The sequence below is a fragment of the Podarcis bocagei genome (assembly GCF_964188305.1).
Source record: "Podarcis bocagei genome assembly, chromosome: 2".
NCBI classification, from domain to species: Eukaryota; Metazoa; Chordata; class Lepidosauria; order Squamata; family Lacertidae; genus Podarcis; species Podarcis bocagei.
The window spans coordinates 24,269,574-24,288,971 of NC_138126.1; the positions used below are offsets into that span (position 1 = coordinate 24,269,574).

A 19,398-nucleotide genomic window follows, 5' to 3' on the forward strand; every position below is an offset into this window, starting at 1 on the left:
CACTTGATCAAGTTAATCGATTTTACTGAATTAATTGAACTACGGTAAATAGTTTTAACTGGATTTGGAATAAATGTGCAATTGATTGTTGCCGTTTTGAATTTTATTGCGTTGTTATCTTCCTTAGTCGGTCATGCAAACCACTATTCTGAATACCGTCGTACCTCTGCTTCCGAACGTCTTGGGAGTCGAACATTCTTTTGGAAGCCGAACGTCCAATGGCTTCCACGGCTTCTGATTGGCTGCAGGAGCTTCCTGAGGCCAGTCAGAAGCCGCACTTTGGTTTCTGAATGTTTCAGAAGTTGAATGGACTTCTGGAACGGACTCCGTTCGACTTCCAAGGTACAACTGTACAGTGGAACCTTGGTTGTCGAACATAATCTGTTCCAGAAGACTGTTCGACTTCCGAAACGTTTGATAACCGAGGATCAATTGCCGGTCGGCAAATTCTTTTTAAAAAATGGACTTCCGTTCCACTTCCGAGGCACGTTCAAAAATGGAAGCAATTGCTTCCGGGTTGTCGGCGTTCGCATTCTGAATTGTTCGGCTTCTGAAATATTCAACACCCGAGGTTGCACTGTGATGCTTTTTATAGAATGGGACTGTAGGAAGCACTGAGGATGAGTCTATGGAACCAAGTGGGCAGCAGCCCCAGGAAATTTGGGAACCACTGGCTTAGAAGTCCAGAGTATGGTACAGGCAATCCTCATTTTGCGTAAGGGTTTCGTTCCGGACCTCTGTGCAGGTCGGCAGACCACATGTGTTATGTATTCAGATTGGATGCAGTTCTCACTCTGGGCCACCAGTATGCAAATGAAGGACTGAGAGTTGCTTTCGCTGATTAGTTGGAATTTGTTACTGTTACAAGTTATTGAGCATTATATAAGGCAACCACTGTTGTTCAGAGTGACTTAGAGCAGTGCTAACTGCTATAATAAAGAGCTGTTGCTTAAAAGAGCTGTGTCTTTCGCCCATCTTTCCCACAATACATGTAAGCCTTTTCACTCCTTTTTGTGACGTTTTAGGGCTATTTCTGGGTTTGGTGCCCTGCATGTGAGTAATGTGAGGAACAAAATCAGATGAGCTTATGACAATAAAGCTCATGAGAGTTTAGCATATTATGCTTGTCACAAATACACACACACAACAAATGAAAAGAAAAAGCCATATGTTTTAACTTTATTCTCTTCTTTGAGGTTCTTAGAAGAGTTTGGAAGAAGAGTTTGGATTTGATATCCCGCCTTTCACTCCCCTTCAGGAGTCTCAAAGCGGCTAACATTCTCCTTTCCCTTCCTCCCCCACAACAAACACTCTGTGAGGTGAGTGGGGCTGAGAGACTTCAGAGAAGTGTGACTGGCCCAAGGTCACCCAGCAGCTGCAGGTGGAGGAGCGGAGACGCGAACCCGGTTACCCAGATTACGTGACTACCGCTCTTTACCACTACACCACACTGGCTCTCAGAAATGTGATGAGATGCTACTTGAAATGTGTTTTACATGCAGTATTTCTTTTGATCAACATAACACCACAATGTGCAACTAGCATAAATGTGTTGTCACGTGTGTCATTTAAACCTCTTTTTAGGACTGCCATAATTACTTCCCTGGCTTTACCTCACTAGATTGCCAAAAACACAAGTTGGCCCTCGTGCGTCTGCTTCATTAGGGTTGCCAACTTACTAAAACTATGTTTTAAAAATACAATATACATTTAAACGTGACATTCTCGCTTTTGGGTTAAGAAACTTTATTTGAAAAGCCATCACTCATGATTACAATTAGATGGTATAGCAATAACTGCAGAAATCAGTTTCTTGCAGTTTCTTCTCTCTAATGTATCGATTCATGATTACTCAGTTTGTGTTAGTAGCAGAAAGAATGCTGAACTCACTCTCTGGTTATCCCAGGTTTCCTCAACCTCTGCCCTTCAGATGTTTTGAGACTACGATTCCCATCATCCCTGACCACTGGTCCTGCTAGCTAGGGATCATGGGAGTTGTAGGCCAAAAAACATCTGGAGGGCTGAGGTTGAGGAAACCTGGGATAACCAGAGAGTGAGTTCAGCATTCTTTCTGCTACTAACACAAACTGAGTAATCATGAATTGATACATTAGAGAGAAGTGGTTATTTTTGAAGGACATCAAATTACATACTAGGTATATTATATTCAAGCTGCTTCAGGTGTCGATTTCTGCTTCAGCAGCTGCCACTCATCCTCATCAGGGAAGTGATTCTTTCTAAACAGAGCAGGACTGGTGAGGAAGTAAAACTCCTTATAGCTGCAAAAGGAGAAGGTGGAATAGTGACATATTTCAAAACATTTCCTAAATCAGCATCAGGGTGAAAAAGGCAAAGCTATCTAAGGATGAAGCTGGAATAATTCTAGGGCCAGTCAAGCAAAATCATAGTTTATCATGCTGAGAATGAGCCATAGCAAGCGTCAGCTTCACACCCACCCTACCGTTGTTCATCATTTATTGTGCTTGACTAAAAGCCCTTACATGGGATGCGGGTGGCACTGTGGGTTAAACCATAGAGCCTAGGACTTGCCAATCAGAAGGTCGGCAGTTTGAATCCCCGCGATGGGGTGAGCTCCTGTTGCTCGGTCCCTGCTCCTGCCAACCTAGCAGTTTGAAAGCACACCAGTGCAAGTAGATAAATAGGTACCGCTGCGGCAGGAAGGTAAATGGCATTTCTGTGCACTCTGGTTTCCATCACGGTGTCCCATTGTGCCAGAGGTGGTTTAGCCCTGCTGGCCACATGACCTGGAAGGCTCTCTGTGGACAAATGATGGCTCCCTCGGCCTGAAAGCGAGATGAGCGCCACAACCCCGTAGTTGCCTTTGACTGGACCATCCAGGGTCCTTTACCTTTTTTTTTTTTAACACATCTGTAGCCTAGGATAAGCATTATACAGTGGTACCTCTGGATGTGAACAGGATCCGTTCCGGAGCCCTGTTCGCATCCAGAAGCGAATGCAACCCACTTCCATGCATGTGCATGACGTCATTTTGAGCGTCTGCGCAAGTGGTGAAACCCGGAAGAAACGCGCTCCGTTACTTCCGGGTCACCGCGGAGCGCAACCCGAAAATATTCATCCCGAAGCTACTTCAACCCGAGGTATGACTGTACTCCAGAACCATTCAAAAAGATAAATAGACCGTTGGTGTTTACTTTATTTTGCTGCCCCCAAGACACTCCGATGCCAATGGCTTAATTCTTATTATCATCAGTCCCCTTGCCATCAAATAAAACATTCTAAAACATGATCAATGAAAAAACCAACCTGTGAAGGCAAGGGAAGCAAACTATACTTGTGTCCCACACTCTTGGCTGGGCCTTCTGTTGCCTAACAACATACCTGAAGGTGAACTTGCTATAGGAGTAATCCACATAACCGCTTGCCCATGTGCAGTCTAGAAGATGCCACTTTCCATCAAGATAAACAGCATTCCAGGCATGGCAGCTCTTCCCTTTAAAGTTGTCATTTCTGCAGCGGCCTACCAAATATTTGCATTGTATCCCTGCAATTCTGAGGGATAAAGAAAGACACTCAGGAACCCCATAGTTGTCATAGTTTGAAAGCGTAATGCTCAACAAAAGAGGTTTGAAGACTCTCTCAAGGCAAATCTATAAAAATGTAGTATAAACACTGACAACCGGGAAACACTGGCCTGTGAGAGCTCCAGTTGGAGGACAGCCTTTACCAAAGGTGTCATGGGCTTTGAAGATGCTCAAACTTGGGACACCAGGGAGAAACATGCTAAGAGGAAGGCACGCTTGGCAAATCCACACCGTGATCAACTCCCACCCGGAAACCAATGTTCCCACTGTGGAAGGACGTGTGGATCCAGAATTGGCCTGCACAGTCACTTACAGACTCACTGTTAAAACCGTGTTTATGGAAGACAATCTTACTCAGCTATGAGCGATTGAAGAAGAAGAAGAAGAAGAAGAAGAAGAAGAAGAAGAAGAAGAAGAAGAAGTCAAGGGATTGTGGTTGCTTTCACTACTTTTTTGACTGAAATTATTAGTATTAGTATTAGTATTAGTATTTATTAATATTATTAGCATTAGTATTATTATCCCACTAACTCATGTGTGGAAGAGACCCATTAAAATCAAGTTTGTCATTCTCCATTGAATTCAATGAATCTACTCCAACTTGATACAACTGTACATATGCATTTTTACTTCAGCATTCATAATATAAAATAGCGGGAGCAGGGACCTGTGGTTCTCTAGATCAGGCTTCCTCAATCTCGACCCTCCAGAAGTTTTGGGCCTACAACTCCCATGATCCCTAGCTAGCAGGACCAGTGGTTAGGGATGATGGGAATTGTAGTCTCAAAACATCTGGAGGGCTGAGTTTGAGGAAGCATACTCTAAGATCTCCCATCATCCTTGCCAAGTAAAAGCTGCTTCCCATGATGGCTGGGGTAATAGGATTTACCTGCACATTTCTTCAAAGAGTCGAGCATATCCACAACAAATAGCCTTTCTTGACTGAAGGACATCGGCTGGCTTATAAATCGCCTTATCTCTGTTATGGTAGCCTTCCACATCATATTCTGGAGAAATAAAGACACTTGTGAAATGTCGCCCTTGAGTCTGCAATGCACAGTGAATGAGGGGCTGCAACAGCCTCACACAAAAGGCTACAGTGGTACCTCAGGTTACATACGCTTCAGGTTACATACGCTTCAGGTTACAGACTCCGCTAACTCAGAAATAGTGGTTCAGGATAAGAACAGAAATCGTGCTCTGGTGGCGCGGCGGCAGCAGGAGGCCCCATTAGCTAAAGTGGCGCTTCAGGTTAAGAACAGTTTCAGGTTAAGAACGGACCTCCAGAACGAATTAAGTACTTAACCCGAGGTACCACTGTATTCCATTCCACACTTCTGCTTGTCCTATCCCATACCTAGGAAGCATGGATCCGAATGGTTTTCTGTTTCCCCCGCCATTTTCCCTGGGAAAGCCCACACTTTAACACTGAATCAGAGCAAACATCAATCCGCAGAAAACCCGACGGGTGTTTGTTCTGATTCAGTAAAAATTGGGTTTTCCTGGGGGAAAACAGCAGGACAAGTGAAAGTCTTGATGCATCTTCCTTGGTTGGCCATCAAAGCCCAATGTGTTACTGGATATCTGCTAGAGAACTCTGTTAGAGATCTGGATTCATGGGGGCAGGACTGTGATCAGTGCTGGATTTATGTATAAGCTAAACAAGCTACAGTGGTACCTCAGGATAAGAACTTAATTCATTCTGGAGGTCTGTTCTTAACCTGAAACTGTTCTTAATCTCCCGCTGCTGCCAACATGCCACCGGCGGCAGACGATTTCTGTTCTCTTTTTTATATATATAATAATTTTTATTGAATTTTCCACTATACAAATTTACCATATCACAAATTTTCACAAATTTCAACTTTTTAGACTTCCATCAGCTTCTCTGCAAATCATCCATATTTTTTACATACTTTATGCATTCCCTATATATAATATTGCCTTTTAGCATACCCTTACTATCCTGTTTCTTTTTAACAATATTCCTCTAGCTTTCACAAAACTTCTTTAAATCCCACTAGCGTTGTTTGTTCATCACATATACTTTTCAGATATTCTGTTAATTTTCCCCAGTCCTCAATGAACTTGTGATCCCGTTGGTATCTAATCTTCCCAGTTAATTTGTCCATCTCTGCATAGTCCATAAGCTTCATTCTCCACTCTTCAAGGGTCGGTAGTTCCTCCTGTTTCCATTTCTGGGCCATTAATATTCTTGCTGCCGTTACTGCGTATTGAAAGAGTTTATAGTCCCTTCTATTTATCTCACTTCCTGTTATTCCTAACAGAAAGGCTTCTGGTTTCTTTACAAATGTATATTTCAACATCTTTTTTAACTCATTATATATCATCTCCCACTTAACCTGAAACTGTTCTTAACCTGAAGCACCACTTTAGCTAATGGGGCCTCCTGCTGCCGCCGCACCGCCGGAGCACGATTTCTGTTCTCATCCTGAAGCAAAGTTCTTAACCCGATGTACTATTTCTGGGTTAGCGGAGTCTGTAACCTGAGGCGTCTGTAACATGAAGCGTCTGTAACCTGAGGTACCACTGTATAACTTAGCACCCCACTCTCTTGGGGGGCCCAAAAAAAATTAAAGGAAAAACACAATTGGATGCATATTTCCAAATTATAAGATAAAAAACAAATAAAATAAAACCTACATACAGCCACAGTGTTTTGTGTTGTGTAGGCTCCTATGATGTAAGTAATGGGCCCCGCCTGCTAGCCTGCTCCCTAAAATATCACTGGTTTGTTCATTTCTATATCTAGGGTGCCTACATTCTGCTATTTATAATTATTAGATTATAAGTCTTTGTAAATTGTGTTTCTAAAGGAACTTTTGTTATTGCCAAATGCCAATGTGTTTGCATTATTAAGTTTGTTATGAATAAAAAATCATTTTAAGTTAGAGCTGAATAATTATTTCACTATTAATATACTTCTTCTTAATTGTATTTCACTATTAATATACTTCTTCTTAATTGTATTTCAGTTCAACAATTACTTTGATAAATTACATATTTTGTTATGTGCAAATGGCTTTAGATACCTATTAGGTCCATAAATTGCCATATAGCATATATTCAACACAAAAAGCAGCAACAATTTGTTGTTGACAAAGGACAGCTGGACATATAAAGGGCCCCATTACCTTCAGTAGCTTAGGGCCTCATGAAACCTGAATCCGGCCCTGACTGTGATACAGGCTGATCTTTAAATTCTGGGAGCTGTTTAGAGACAAGGGGACCCCAACATGCAAAAGGTGGCACCCCCCCACCTACCAATATGATGGCAAATCCACATCCAAATGGCTCGCACTTTCTCCAGGTCACTGTGGGCTTTCTCGTGCAAGACACTCACCAGGTTTTCCACATTATCCTTGAAATTCACCTGTTTCACAAAAGGAAAATAGATTCAGGAGCTGTTGACATGAATAAGGAGTACCCAGTTCCTTTTTTCTGTCTAAGCCTGACACTTGTTTAAAGAAAATGTGGGGTGCATTTTTACAGGCACTTACAAGAGGGTCAGTCTTGCTGAACTCAGTGGGGCTACACAGTGAGTAAAACCGCACAGCTGGTCAATCAAATGTATGTGTTTTAGCTGATTGATCAATTAATGTCTTAAATTCGACCAAAACTTGCCCCTGGGTAAAAAGTATTCTGAAAGATGCTTAAGCTTTCCTTTTTCTTGGGTACATAGGTGTACACCTGAAAACAGGTGCTCTATTGTGTTAGAACATGTGGAAGACAGGAGCATGTTCTTTTGTGACTCACAATGTTCCCCATTGCCTCCTATCAGAAGAGCACACTTGAAGGTACAGTGGAACCTTGGTTGACGAACAAATCAGAACCCGAACGCCGCAAACCCAGAAGTTAAATGCTTTGGTTTGCAAACTTTCTTCAGAAGCCGAATGTCTGATGTGGCTGTCGACTATTGTTTCCAGGGTGCCTGCACCAATTGGAAGCCGCGCCTTGGTTTTCGAACGTTTTGGAAGTCGAATGGACTTCTGGAACGGATTACGTTCAAGAACCAACGTACCGCTGTACTATCAAATTCCAAATCCACATGAAAAAAAACCTCAGCATTCTAGCAGATTCCTTAGGTAAAGGTAAAGGGACACCTGATCATTAGGTCCAGTCATGGCTGACTCTGGGGTTGCGGCGCTCATCTCGCTTTATTGGCCGAGGGAGCCAGCGTACAGCTTCCAGGTCATGTGGCCAGCATGACTAAGCCGCTTCTGGCAAACCAGAGCAGCACACGGAAACGTCGTTTACCTTCCCGCCGGAGTGGTACCTATTTATCTACTTGCACTTTGACGTGCTTTTGAACTGCTAGGTTGGCAGGAACAGGGACCGAGCAACGGGAGCTCACCCCGTTGCGGGGATTTGAACCGCCAACCTTCTCATCGGCAAGTCCTAGGCTCTGTGCTTTAACCCACAGCGCCACCCGCGTCCCTTTACCACCCGCATCCCTTTAAGCAGATTCCTTAGGTAAAGGTAAAGGGACCCCTGACCATTAGGTCCAGTCGTGACCAACACTGGGGTTGCGGTGCTCATCTCGCTTTATTGGCCGAGGGAGCCGGCGTACAGCTTCCGGGTCATGTGGCCAGCATGACTAAGCCGCTTCTGGCGAACCAGAGCAGCGCACAGAAATGCCATTTACCTTCCCGCCGGAGTGGTACCTATTTATCTACTTGCACTTTGACGTGCTTTTGAACTGCTAGGTTGGCAGGAGCAGGGACCGAGCAATGGGAGCTCACCCCGTCGCGGGAATTTGAACCACCGACCTTCTGATCAGCAAGTCCTGGGCTCTGTGGTTTAACACACAGCGCCACCCGCGTCCCTTTACCACCCGCATCCCTTTAAGCAGATTCCTTAGGTAAAAGTAAAGGGACCCCAGTCGTGACCAACACTGGGGTTGCGGTGCTCATCTCGCTTTATTGGCCGAGGGAGCCGGCGTACAGCTTCCGGGTCATGTGGCCAGCATGACTAAGCCGCTTCTGGCGAACCAGAGCAGCACACGGAAACGCCATTTACCTTCCCGCCGGAGTGGTACCTATTTATCTACTTGCACTTTGACGTGCTTTTGAACTGCTAGGTTGGCAGGAGCAGGGACCGAACAACGGGAGCTCACCCTGTCGCGGGGATTCGAACCGGCGACCTTCTGATCGGCAAGTCCTAGGCTCTGTGGTTTAACCAACAGCGCCACCTGCATCCCTAAGCAGATTCCTTACAGGACTATAATTCCACACTGTTTATATCACAATAAGAGATAGCATACCTTCAATGCATGGGCATCCAGTTCCTTAAACTCCATCAAGTCCATCAGTAACGATTTCCCATCAGATTGTTTCTGGGACAGAGTTGATCCTTGTTCTCCTTTCATCTTGAAAGGCTACAAAATGGTTATTCTTGGGATGAGACAATATGTACATTGAAACATATAATGCAACAGCCACCATCCCTGACCCTTAGCCATGCTGGCTGAGACTGATGGGAGGTGTCAGAGCTGCTTGAAGATCCTAGCTCACAGAGGATCACGCTAGCCAGCGATCATTAAGTAAAAGTCTTTATTGAATTACAGTTTCCATTCTCACGCTGCTGCGCGCAAACTCTACGTCTAGTAGCTAGATCGGCGAAGCTCCGTCTGAATCTCCGCCCCTTGTGCACCAACTTAATATCCTAGCCTTGCTCCACCTTTTCCGCCTGACTGTCCTCCTCTGGGTCCCTCTACCCCCCGGGGCTTCTTCCTTCCGGGATTCTTCTGACGCTGACCCGGACCCTCCTGCCTCCTTGCGCCGGGCTTTAGGACCTGGTTCCCTTTCGGGGCTGCTTACTGCGCCGCCTTCCTCTGCATTTGAACTTGGCGCGCGCGCCCAACCTTCCACCTTCCTCTTAACCGTCTCTTCGCTCCCCGATGGAGGTGTGGCCACTCCTGACTCATGCCCTCCCTCCTGTGGCGAGCTGCCAGCGCTTCCCCCCTGGCTCCCTTCCTCTTCCCTGCTTCCTGGCGGTGACGCTGGTCCCGATTTCCAGCTGCTCCCCCCTGAGTCCCTTCTGGCTCTATCTTCCTGGGGTGCCCCCCTTGACTCCCCCCTTGCCCTGGCCACTGGTGCTCCTTTCTGTGAATCCTCTGATTCACTGGAAAGACTAGGAGATCTCGGGTCGTCGTCATCACTCATCTTTTCTTCTGCTTCCTCCCCTTCGCTCTCTGTTTCCTCCCTTGCCCGTGCCTCTGCTCCTAAACCCCTGACATCCATCCCCCCCTCGAAGCCCCCCATTCCCCCCTCCCCTCCTTCCGGTGCTGGAGCTGGGGGCTGCTGTTGCAAAGGGACGAACGTCGGATATCGGTCGCTTCCCGTGGCGGGCCTCCATCTGAAGTCTTCCGGTTCTTCCTCCCTGCTCTCGTCGACGACAGTCACCTCCGCTTCCATCTCTGTGCCGCCGTGCTCGAAACCAGGGTCGTCCCCGAAAATGTCCATGTCCGTCTCTCCCTCACTTCCTCCTGGCGGCGTTGCTCGTCCTGGACCCTCCAGCCACTTCCTGCGCCACTGCTCCTCTGGTCTATCGTCCCACCAATACGAGGGTTCTGAGGCAGATCCCGAGGGTGACCCCTCCGGGGAACGGACGTCTCGTGTCGGTTCCTCGTCCGAGTCGAACCCCCGGAACGTGCTGGCCGAAAGCGTGGGTGTGAAAAGCCAGTCGTCGAAAAAGTCTGCTGGCATAGGTCTATGTGGGAAGAGGGCCTGAAACTCATCTTTGAGCAGAGGTTCGTCTAAGGCGTAGCCCGGCACCCAGCTGTTCGCACTGGCCGGGGTGCCCTCCTTGGCGAGAAAGTATTCTACCCCCTCTTCCCCCCATCTGGAGTCCAAAATCTCCGTGACTTCGTTGATGCGCTCCTTCTGTGCCACTCCCGCGTGCCCTGTTCTGTCTCTGGCCGGACTCGGCGCCGTTCCGGGTTCCTGGAACCTGTGCGGTGCCTTGTAGGGAGTCTGGAACCCTCCGGAAGTGCCAGTCTGAAAGCTACCGGGTTGACCTGCTCTTCGACTTGGTAGGGCCCCAGTTGCTTATGCCCTAGTTTCTTCTTGGCCAACGACCTGGCCGGCACTGCGTGGGCTGCTAACCAAACCCAGTCTCCCACGTGGAGCTCTTCTCCAACCCTTCTGTGCTTGTCTGCTTGTACCTTGTATGCATGCTTGGCCAGCTCCAGGTGGCGCCTCAGCTGATCGTGGACTTCCTGCAGCTCCGACGCGAACGCATCTGCTGTCTGCGGCTCCCCCTCCCCCATTCTTTCCAGTCCCGGGAAGGTTCTGGGGTGCCTCCCGTTGTTGGCGAAGAACGGCGTGACCCCCGTGGACACGTGCTTCGTGTTGTTGTAGGCGAACTCGGCAAGCGGCAGGTAATCCACCCACGTCGCAGGCTGTTGATTTGCATAACATCTCAGGTACTGCTGCATGATGGCATTGACCCGCTCCGCTTGCCCGTTGGTCTGCGGGTGTCTCGCCGACGCCAGGTTGATCTTGACGTTCAGGAAACCCATCAGCTTCTGCCAGAAATTCGAGATGAACTGCCGCCCCCGGTCGGACAGAATAGACCGTGGCAGACCGTGAACCTTGAACACATGGTCTATGAACAGTTTGGCGGTTTGCTCCGCCGTGGCCACCTTAGCACACGGAATGAAATGGGCCATCTTGGAAAACAGGTCCACCACCACCAGCACTGCCGTCTTGCCCCTTGAGCTGGGCAGATCCGTGACAAAGTCCAGGGCCACCCTTTCCCAAGGTTCGACCGGAGTTTGCAGCGGTTCCAACAGTCCGGCCGGCGGTTTGTGCACTGGCTTGGCCCTCTGGCAGGTGTCACACCTCGCCACGTAGTCTGCGACCTCCCCTCTCATTCCAGGCCACCAGAAATCCCTGGCTACTAATTCCACCGTCTTCTCCTTGCCAAAGTGCCCTGCCGTGGGCGCGTCGTGCAGCTGCTGCAGCACCTTGGCTCGAAGTTCGTCTCCCGGCACGTAGATGGCCCCTTTACGGATGAGCAATCCATCTCTCAGCTGGAAACCGTCGGCCGCTGCCTTGCCCCTTTGCACCTCTGCCATCTTTGCTTGTGCGAAGGAGTCCCCCTGCAACGCTCGTCGCACCGCCTCTAGGTCCACGGTCGCCGCGGCGCACGCCCACACTGTCGGTGCGAAGATGTGCATGGCGGCCGCTGGTGTTGCGTCCTCCAGATACTGTGGCTTGCGGGAGAGAGCGTCTGCCATGATGTTGGTGTCCCCCGGGACATACTCTATTCGGAAGTCGAAGTTCGCAAAGAACTCAGCCCAACGTATCTGCCTCTGGTTCAGGAACTGTGCCGTGCGCCAGTGCTCTAGATTCTTGTGGTCCGTGCAAACCTGCACCGTGTGCTTGGCGCCGATTAGAAAGTGCCTCCACGCCTTGAACGCTGCGTGAATGGCCAGCAACTCCCTGTCCCATATGGTGTAGTTCTGCTCGGACTTGCTGAGCTTCCTGGAGTAAAACGCTCCCGGTCGCCACACCCCCTGCGGGTCTTTCTGCAGCAGGACCGCCCCCACGGCTCTGTCCGAAGCGTCTGTCTCCACCCTCATCGGCTTGCTGGGGTTGACATGAAGCAGCTGCTCTTCCGACGCGAAGAGACGCTTGAGTGCCTGGAAGGACTGCTCCGCCTGCTCTGTCCAAATGAACTTCTTTTTCTTGGAGCTAAGCGTGTCAGTGATGGCCGCCGTCTGCATCGCGAAGCCCTTGATGAACTTGCGATAGAAGTTCGCAAAGCCGACAAACCGTTGGACCTCCTTCCGGTTGCGCGGGCTCTTCCAATCCAACACCGCTCGAACCTTGGCGCTGTCCATGGCGAGCCCCTTGTCAGACAGCTTGTAGCCCAGAAAATCCACCTCCGTCACGTCGAATTGGCACTTCTCCAGCTTGGCGTAGAGCCTATGTTGCTTTAGCCTGCTCAGCACTTCCTTGACGTGTTTGTCATGCTCCTGCTGCGACTCCGAAAAGATCAGGATGTCATCTAAGAAACAGACGCACGTCTTGTAGAGAAGTCCCGCCAACACGTGATGCATAAATGCTTGAAAAACGTGGGAGCCATTTTGCAATCCAAAAGGCATAACTCTATATTCGTAGGTCCCCAGTGGCGTGAACATGGCTGTCTTCCACTCATCACCTTCCCGCATGCGAATGAGGTTGTACGCCCCCCGCAGGTCCAACTTGGTGAACACTCTGCCCTTCCGTACCTTTGCGAGGAGGTCGTCAATTCGGGGCATGGGGAAGTCCGATGGCCTAGTCACACTGTTCAAAATCCTGTAATCCACTACGAGTCTCTTTTGGGGCGTGTCCCGCTTCTTAACAAAGAATACGGGACTGCCCCCCACTGCCTTGGACTCCCGGATGAAGCCGCGCTGCAAATTATGATCAATGAACTCCTTGAGTTCTTGCAGTTCGTCCTCTGACATGGAATACAGTCTCCCTTTAGGCAGCGCCGCCCCCGGCAGCAGGTCAATTTTGCAGTCATATGGTCTGTGAGGGGGTAGCCTGTCTGCCTCCTTCTCGCAGAAAACTTCCAAAAATTCAGCGTACTTGTGGGGAATCGCTTGCAGCGTGCCTAGCAGCAGCTGTGACTCCTCTTCCTCTCCTTCCTGCCTGGGCACAATGCAGTGTTCAGCACAAAAGGAAGAGCCGAAGGTCAGCTGCCTCTGGTACCAAGCCATCGTTGGGCTGTGCTTGTCCAGCCAACTCATGCCCAATACAACGGGCGTGTCAGATAGTTGAGTGACGTTGAAGCTGATGATTTCTCTGTGATTCCCAAGTCGCATCACCATTGGTGGCGTCTGCTTCACCACTTGCCCCCCGAGCAGCTCCCTGCCATCCACCGTGACAACCTGCAGGGGCAGTGTGGCCGGCAGCAACTGCACAGCGTGCCTGTCGACAAAGTCCTGCCCTATAAAGTCCGCATTGCTGCCTGAGTCAATGGTGATTGGCACGTCTATGGTGATTCCATTGGGCAGCTGGAGAGATGCTGTGAGCCTCACTACTGGTTTGGGCGGGAGGGGGTTCACGGGCTGTAAAATCTCTGGGGACTGCGTCACTAACACGTCTGGCTGGGCCCCAGTGCCTCTTCCTCCAGCCAGACTGCGTCGTTTCCCTGCTGTGGTCCTCCTTGCTGCGTTGCTGCAGTCACCATTGCTGAGGCTGCAGTGAGCTTGTGGGGCCTCTGGGGACACTCTTTTGCCATATGCCCTGGTTCCTCACAGACGTAACACTTCCTGTTCCCTCTAGGAGGCTTCGCTTTCACTGCTGCCGGTGCTAGGGCTCTGGTTGCTGACTGAGCCTTTGCACCTCCAACCTCCATAGGTTCGGCTCCTCCTCCTGGCGGAGGCGTGGATTGCGCCCGCGCTGCTTCTCTGGGAAGGAAGGAGGGGCCCCCGGCTGGTTCGCGCCCTCCACGCCCTTCGTCCTTGCTCCACGGACGTCCTTCCAGCCTCACCCCCACTGCCAGTGCCCTCTGAACGACCTCCTGGGTGGTTCGGGGTCTCTCCCCCCTCGCGATCTCATCTTTAATCGAGTTGTGCAGCCCCTCCCAAAAGAGGTCTCTTACAGGAGCCGAATCTCTGTCCCATTCCAGGGCACTGACCAAGGCGAAAAAGCGGGCATGATACTGCCTGACGCTGGCCCTCCCTTGTCTCAGCCCATGCACCTCCTTCCGTGCCAGATCCACGTCAATACTTGAATAAAAGCACCCATCCATCGCTTTAATAAAGGCATCCGCATTCTGGAGCGCCGGATCCTTATCTCTCCATAAATTACGTAGCCATGCTTTCGCATCCCCATGCAGATGGGACATGATGAACCCCACTCTCTCTTGTTCATCTCTAAAGTCTTTATGCAGCAGTTGCAGTGCGCACAGTACGTCGGCTCTAAAGTTGGGATACTGTTGCAGGTTCCCATCGAAGTGAGAGACCAGCCCGCCTGTCCGTCTCGCCAACCCAATTCCCTCCTGCCGGGGTGTCTGCTTTGTCAGCACGTCTAACCTGACCTGGAGATCCCTGCAGGCGGCAGCTGCCTCCTCCTCTCTCTTCCTGGATGCGAGAACCTCGGCGTTCAGTTGTGCCACTGCTTTTCTGAGGTCCTCTATCTGCTGCTCAGCCGTCATGTCGTCTGCCGTTCGTGAGCTCGCTAGTAGGCACCTGTTTCTCTCCCCTCCTCGAGGCTGTAGATGCCCACAATGGTCAGACGGAGCTTACTGTCAGAGCTGCTTGAAGATCCTAGCTCACAGAGGATCACGCTAGCCAGCGATCATTAAGTAAAAGTCTTTATTGAATTACAGTTTCCATTCTCACGCTGCTGCGCGCAAACTCTACGTCTAGTAGCTAGATCGGCGAAGCTCCGTCTGAATCTCCGCCCCTTGTGCACCAACTTAATATCCTAGCCTTGCTCCACCTTTTCCGCCTGACTGTCCTCCTCTGGGTCCCTCTACCCCCCGGGGCTTCTTCCTTCCGGGATTCTTCTGACGCTGACCCGGACCCTCCTGCCTCCTTGCGCCGGGCTTTAGGACCTGGTTCCCTTTCGGGGCTGCTTACTGCGCCGCCTTCCTCTGCATTTGAACTTGGCGCGCGCGCCCAACCTTCCACCTTCCTCTTAACCGTCTCTTCGCTCCCCGATGGAGGTGTGGCCACTCCTGACTCATGCCCTCCCTCCTGTGGCGAGCTGCCAGCGCTTCCCCCCTGGCTCCCTTCCTCTTCCCTGCTTCCTGGCGGTGACGCTGGTCCCGATTTCCAGCTGCTCCCCCCTGAGTCCCTTCTGGCTCTATCTTCCTGGGGTGCCCCCCTTGACTCCCCCCTTGCCCTGGCCACTGGTGCTCCTTTCTGTGAATCCTCTGATTCACTGGAAAGACTAGGAGATCTCGGGTCGTCGTCATCACTCATCTTTTCTTCTGCTTCCTCCCCTTCGCTCTCTGTTTCCTCCCTTGCCCGTGCCTCTGCTCCTAAACCCCTGACAGGAGGGCAATACCATCTGTATGGCCACAGATTGCCCATCCCTGATATTTTATTTTTATGTCAGTGTGACTGCCATAGCTGCCCTTATAGCAGTGGTGGGGAACCTGGGGCCCTCCAGAGATTGCTGGACTCCTATCAGGCCCAGCAAACTTGGCAAAGGGATGATGGGAGTTGCAGTCCAATAACCTCTGGAGGGTGACAGGTTCCCCATCCTCATCTTAGTGAATGGTGGGAATTGTAATTTGTCAGGGGTGCTAAATGCCTCTGTTGGAGATTCCGAGCCGCCTTCAAAGAACTACAGTGGTACCTCGGATTACATACGTTCAGGTTACATACGCTTCAGGTTACAGACTCCGCTAACCCAGAAATCGTGCTTCAGGTTAAGAACTTTGCTTCAGGATGAGAACAGAAATCGTGCTCTGGCAGCGTGGTGGCAGCAGGAGTTAAGAACTTAATTCGTTCTGGAGGTCTGCTCTTAACCTGAAACTGTTCTTAACCTGAATCACCACTTTAGCTAATGGGGCCTCCTGCTGCTGCCGCGCCGCCGGAGCACGATTTCTGTTCTCATCCTGAAGCAAAGTTCTTAACCTGAGGTACTATTTCTGGGTTAGCAGAGTCTGAAACCTGAAGCGTCTGTTACCCGAGGTACCACTGTATTTGCTGTTTTAAAAGAGTGACCTTAACAACGCATCAATCGGATGGCAACTCTGGCTTTGATGTTCAAGCTACCAGCAAATGTTAGAGAACAACAATAGCTTTCTCCCCCCTGTGGGAATTTCTTTCCAATGTAGGGATTTAAGGAAGAGTGTCACATGATCAGAGAGGTGGAAGTACTGACATCTATCCCACTTTTTGCATTTGGTTCCTGGTTGGAAACCACAGGGAGGGACAGTGCACTTGTCCTCAAATCCTGCTTACTGGTTTTCCACACACATCTGCTCACTTACGGTGAGAACAGGATGCTTGAATAGTTGGGCCATTGGCCTGATCCTGCAGGCTTTTTTTATGTTCTTATGTTAGAGGCATGCTTCCTTTGTGCCTGGCTGTTCCACTTACCTCTCATCTTCAAGCCACAATAAACGAGTGAGTGCCTGAGCATGTGCAGAGCGCCACCCTCCCTCAGTGGTGAAATAAATAATCACTGCTTTTACTTGGAGCCCTGATGGCCATCGCACCCAGCAGTTCTGGTATGTTTCGTGCACGCAATAGAGCACCCTTGATGGATCAAGACCCATGACACAATGCCACGTTCCATTGAAGTTGCTTCAACTTTCGTGCACGCAATTGCTGCTTTCGGTGGAGACCTTGGCATTCTGATAAGAGTAACAGGAACAGCACTTACGGCTCCAAAACAAAAGTGAAAGCAGAACAAGTTTGGGCAAAACAGCAGGGCGGTGTGTCAAAGTTCCCTGGAGTCCCAATTGCACATTTCCTCCCCTGCCAGGGAGATTCCAGCAATTCATAGTCTATGTTTTATGTGGAACTGCCCACATGAACAGTATAATTAATGGAAAGGTCCATCTCCTGTTCCAATTGCTGATTGATATAAGAGGTGTGCTCAGTTTTTTTTTAGGGAATCCTTCTTTTTGCAGGAAATGGGATGTTGTATTTTTTGGTATTAATACAAAAAAATACTATACTATCTTCTTAATAATGATAATAATAATGATAATAATAATTTATTACTCATACCCTGCCCATCTGCCTGGGTTGCCCCAGCCACTCTGGGAGGCTTCCAACAAAATACAATAAAGCATCAAACATTAAAAACTTCCCTAAACAGGGCTGCCTTCAGGTATCTTCTAAAAGTATAAGTTATCTATCATTCATAATTCCACTTCATATCATTTTCATATAATTGAATAGTGATATTATGTTTTCAATACAGTGGTACCTTGGTTCTCGAACTTAATCCGTTCCAGGAGTCCGTTCACCTCCCAAAACCATTCGAAAACCAAGGCGCAGCTTCCGATTGGCTGCAGGAGCTTCCTGCACTCAAGCGGAAGCTGCGTCAGACATTCGCCTTCCGAAAAACATTTGCAAACTGGAACACTCACTTCCGGGTTTGCGGCGTTCGGGAGCTGATTTGTTTGGGAGCCAAGCCATTTGACTACCAAGGTACAACTGTAAGTCTAGTTGAATTTGGTGGGGCTTACTCTCAGGCAAGTGGATTTAGAATTGCAGCCTAAAGCAGCTTTGGAGGCTGGCTGTGTCCACACTATGAACGTAGGACTTGCCTGCACCAGAGCAGAATTTGCAGTCTAATAATAATAATAATAATAATAATAATAATAATAATAATAATAATAATTTATTGTTTGTACCCCGCCCACCTGGCTGGGTTTCCCCAGCCACTCTGGGCGGCTTCCATAGAAACCAAAAAACACTAAAATATCACACATTAAAAACTTCCCTGAACAGGGCTGCCTTAAGATGTCTTCTGAATGTCAGGTAGTTGTTTATCGCTTTGACATCTGATGGGAGGGCGTTCCACAAGGCGGGCGCCACTACTGAGAAGGCCCTCTGCCTGGTTCCCTGTAGCTTTGCTTCTCGCAATGAGGGAACCGCCAGAAGGCCCTCGGCGCTGGACCTCAGTGTCCGGGCTGAACGATGGGGGTGGAGACGCTCCTTCAGGTATACTGGACCAAGGCCGTTTAGGGCTTTAAAGGTCAACACCAGCACTTTGAATTGTGCTCAGAAACGTACTGGGAGCCAAAGTAGATCTTTCAAGACCGGTGTTATGTGGTCTCGGCGGCCGCCCCCAGTCACCAGTCTAGCTGCCGCATTCTGGATTAGTTGTAGTTTCCGAGTCACCTTCAAAGGTAGCCCCACATAGAGCGCATTGTAGTGGTCCAAGCGGGAGATAACTAGAGCATGCACCACTCTGGCGAGACAGTCTGTGGGCAGGTAGGGTCTCAGCCTGCGTACCAGGTGGTGCTGATAAACAGCTGCCCTGGACACAGAATTGACCTGCGCCTACATGGACAGCTGTGAGTCCAAAATGACTCCCAGGCTGTGCACCTGGTCCTTCAGGCGCACAGTTACCCCATTCAGGACCAGGAAGTCTAGAGTAGATTTGCATCACCCTGTCTCCCCATGAATATATGGGCCTTCAGATGTGATACTTCCCACCCCATTGTTCTCCTGGATCTTTTGCCCTTTAAATTCAGGGTTTTTCAGTCCTCAGAAAGTCCAAAATGGGCATGATCGAGAAACCCCTTTGCACATAGTACAATAAACATGTATTAGGGCTGAGCCCCAGAATAAATTTCCCCCACCGTATTTGGGAGACAGATAGAACTATAGCAAAAGATTATTATTTATTTTTCTTACAGTGGAACAGCACAATTCTATGTGTCTTTGCTTTAGGAAAGACCTCTAGGAATTTCTGGTTACAAATCAGAACTTAGCCACCATCCTGAAAATACTGAAGGGCATACCCTAGCTTTGCAAATAAGCCCACAAGTTACTAGCCCTCAACATTTCACTTGTTCACCTTGACCTCATTAAGTAGAGAAGTGTGCTGTCATTTTGTGACAGAGAAGTTTCCTCCAAGGCAACTGTCCTAGAATGCCATTCTGCAAAACTTGCCAGTCGCCATTAAGTAGATATCTCATTCACAAAGTCAGTTGTTTCATTTCACAGATGCTGTTTTTGTAAGAGACCCAAACAAATCAGGATGCTCTGCTTACCTTTTGGCGTCAAGGCTCAGTGAGGACGTCCAGGTGATGACTGTTCAGCTTTGAAAATTGGGTATTGCTGCAAGAGTCTCTGTTTCTTTCGAGGTAAATGATGTCTTAAGCTATTACATTATTT

At 49.2% G+C, this 19,398-nt stretch overlaps 1 protein-coding gene across 2 annotated transcripts; it reads right to left on the reverse strand.

Moving 5' to 3' along the window:
- Positions 1 to 1,828: 1,828 nt before the first annotated feature.
- On the reverse strand, positions 1,829 to 19,398 carry LOC308581149 (kyphoscoliosis peptidase-like). Of its 2 annotated transcripts, none has more exons than XM_081183651.1 (6): positions 19,275 to 19,398; positions 8,848 to 8,961; positions 6,849 to 6,957; positions 4,453 to 4,570; positions 3,361 to 3,531; positions 1,829 to 2,279 (listed from the first exon to the last, which is right to left on the reverse strand). In XM_081183651.1, the coding sequence occupies exons 2-6, from the start codon at positions 8,950 to 8,952 to the stop codon at positions 2,168 to 2,170; spliced, it is 615 nt and encodes a 204-aa protein (XP_081039777.1). In that variant the 5' UTR covers positions 8,953 to 8,961; positions 19,275 to 19,398; the 3' UTR covers positions 1,829 to 2,167. The 2 variants fall into 2 exon arrangements, with proteins under 2 accessions (XP_081039777.1, XP_081039778.1); XM_081183652.1 differs by having other exon boundaries at positions 8,848 to 8,977.

What these genes read in the sequence shown, in the direction of transcription:
- LOC308581149 (XM_081183651.1), bottom strand. Translation starts at nt 8,952, where the DNA reads ATGAAAGGAGAACAAGGATCAACTCTGTCCCAGAAACAATCTGATGGG. An exon ending in CTCTTTGAAGAAATGTGCAG is followed by an intron (nt 3,532 to 4,452) that starts GTAAATCCTATT and finishes TTTATCCCTCAG; the next exon opens with AATTGCAGGGATACAATGCA. An exon ending in TATAGCAAGTTCACCTTCAG is followed by an intron (nt 2,280 to 3,360) that starts GTATGTTGTTAG and finishes CTCCTTTTGCAG; the next exon opens with CTATAAGGAGTTTTACTTCC.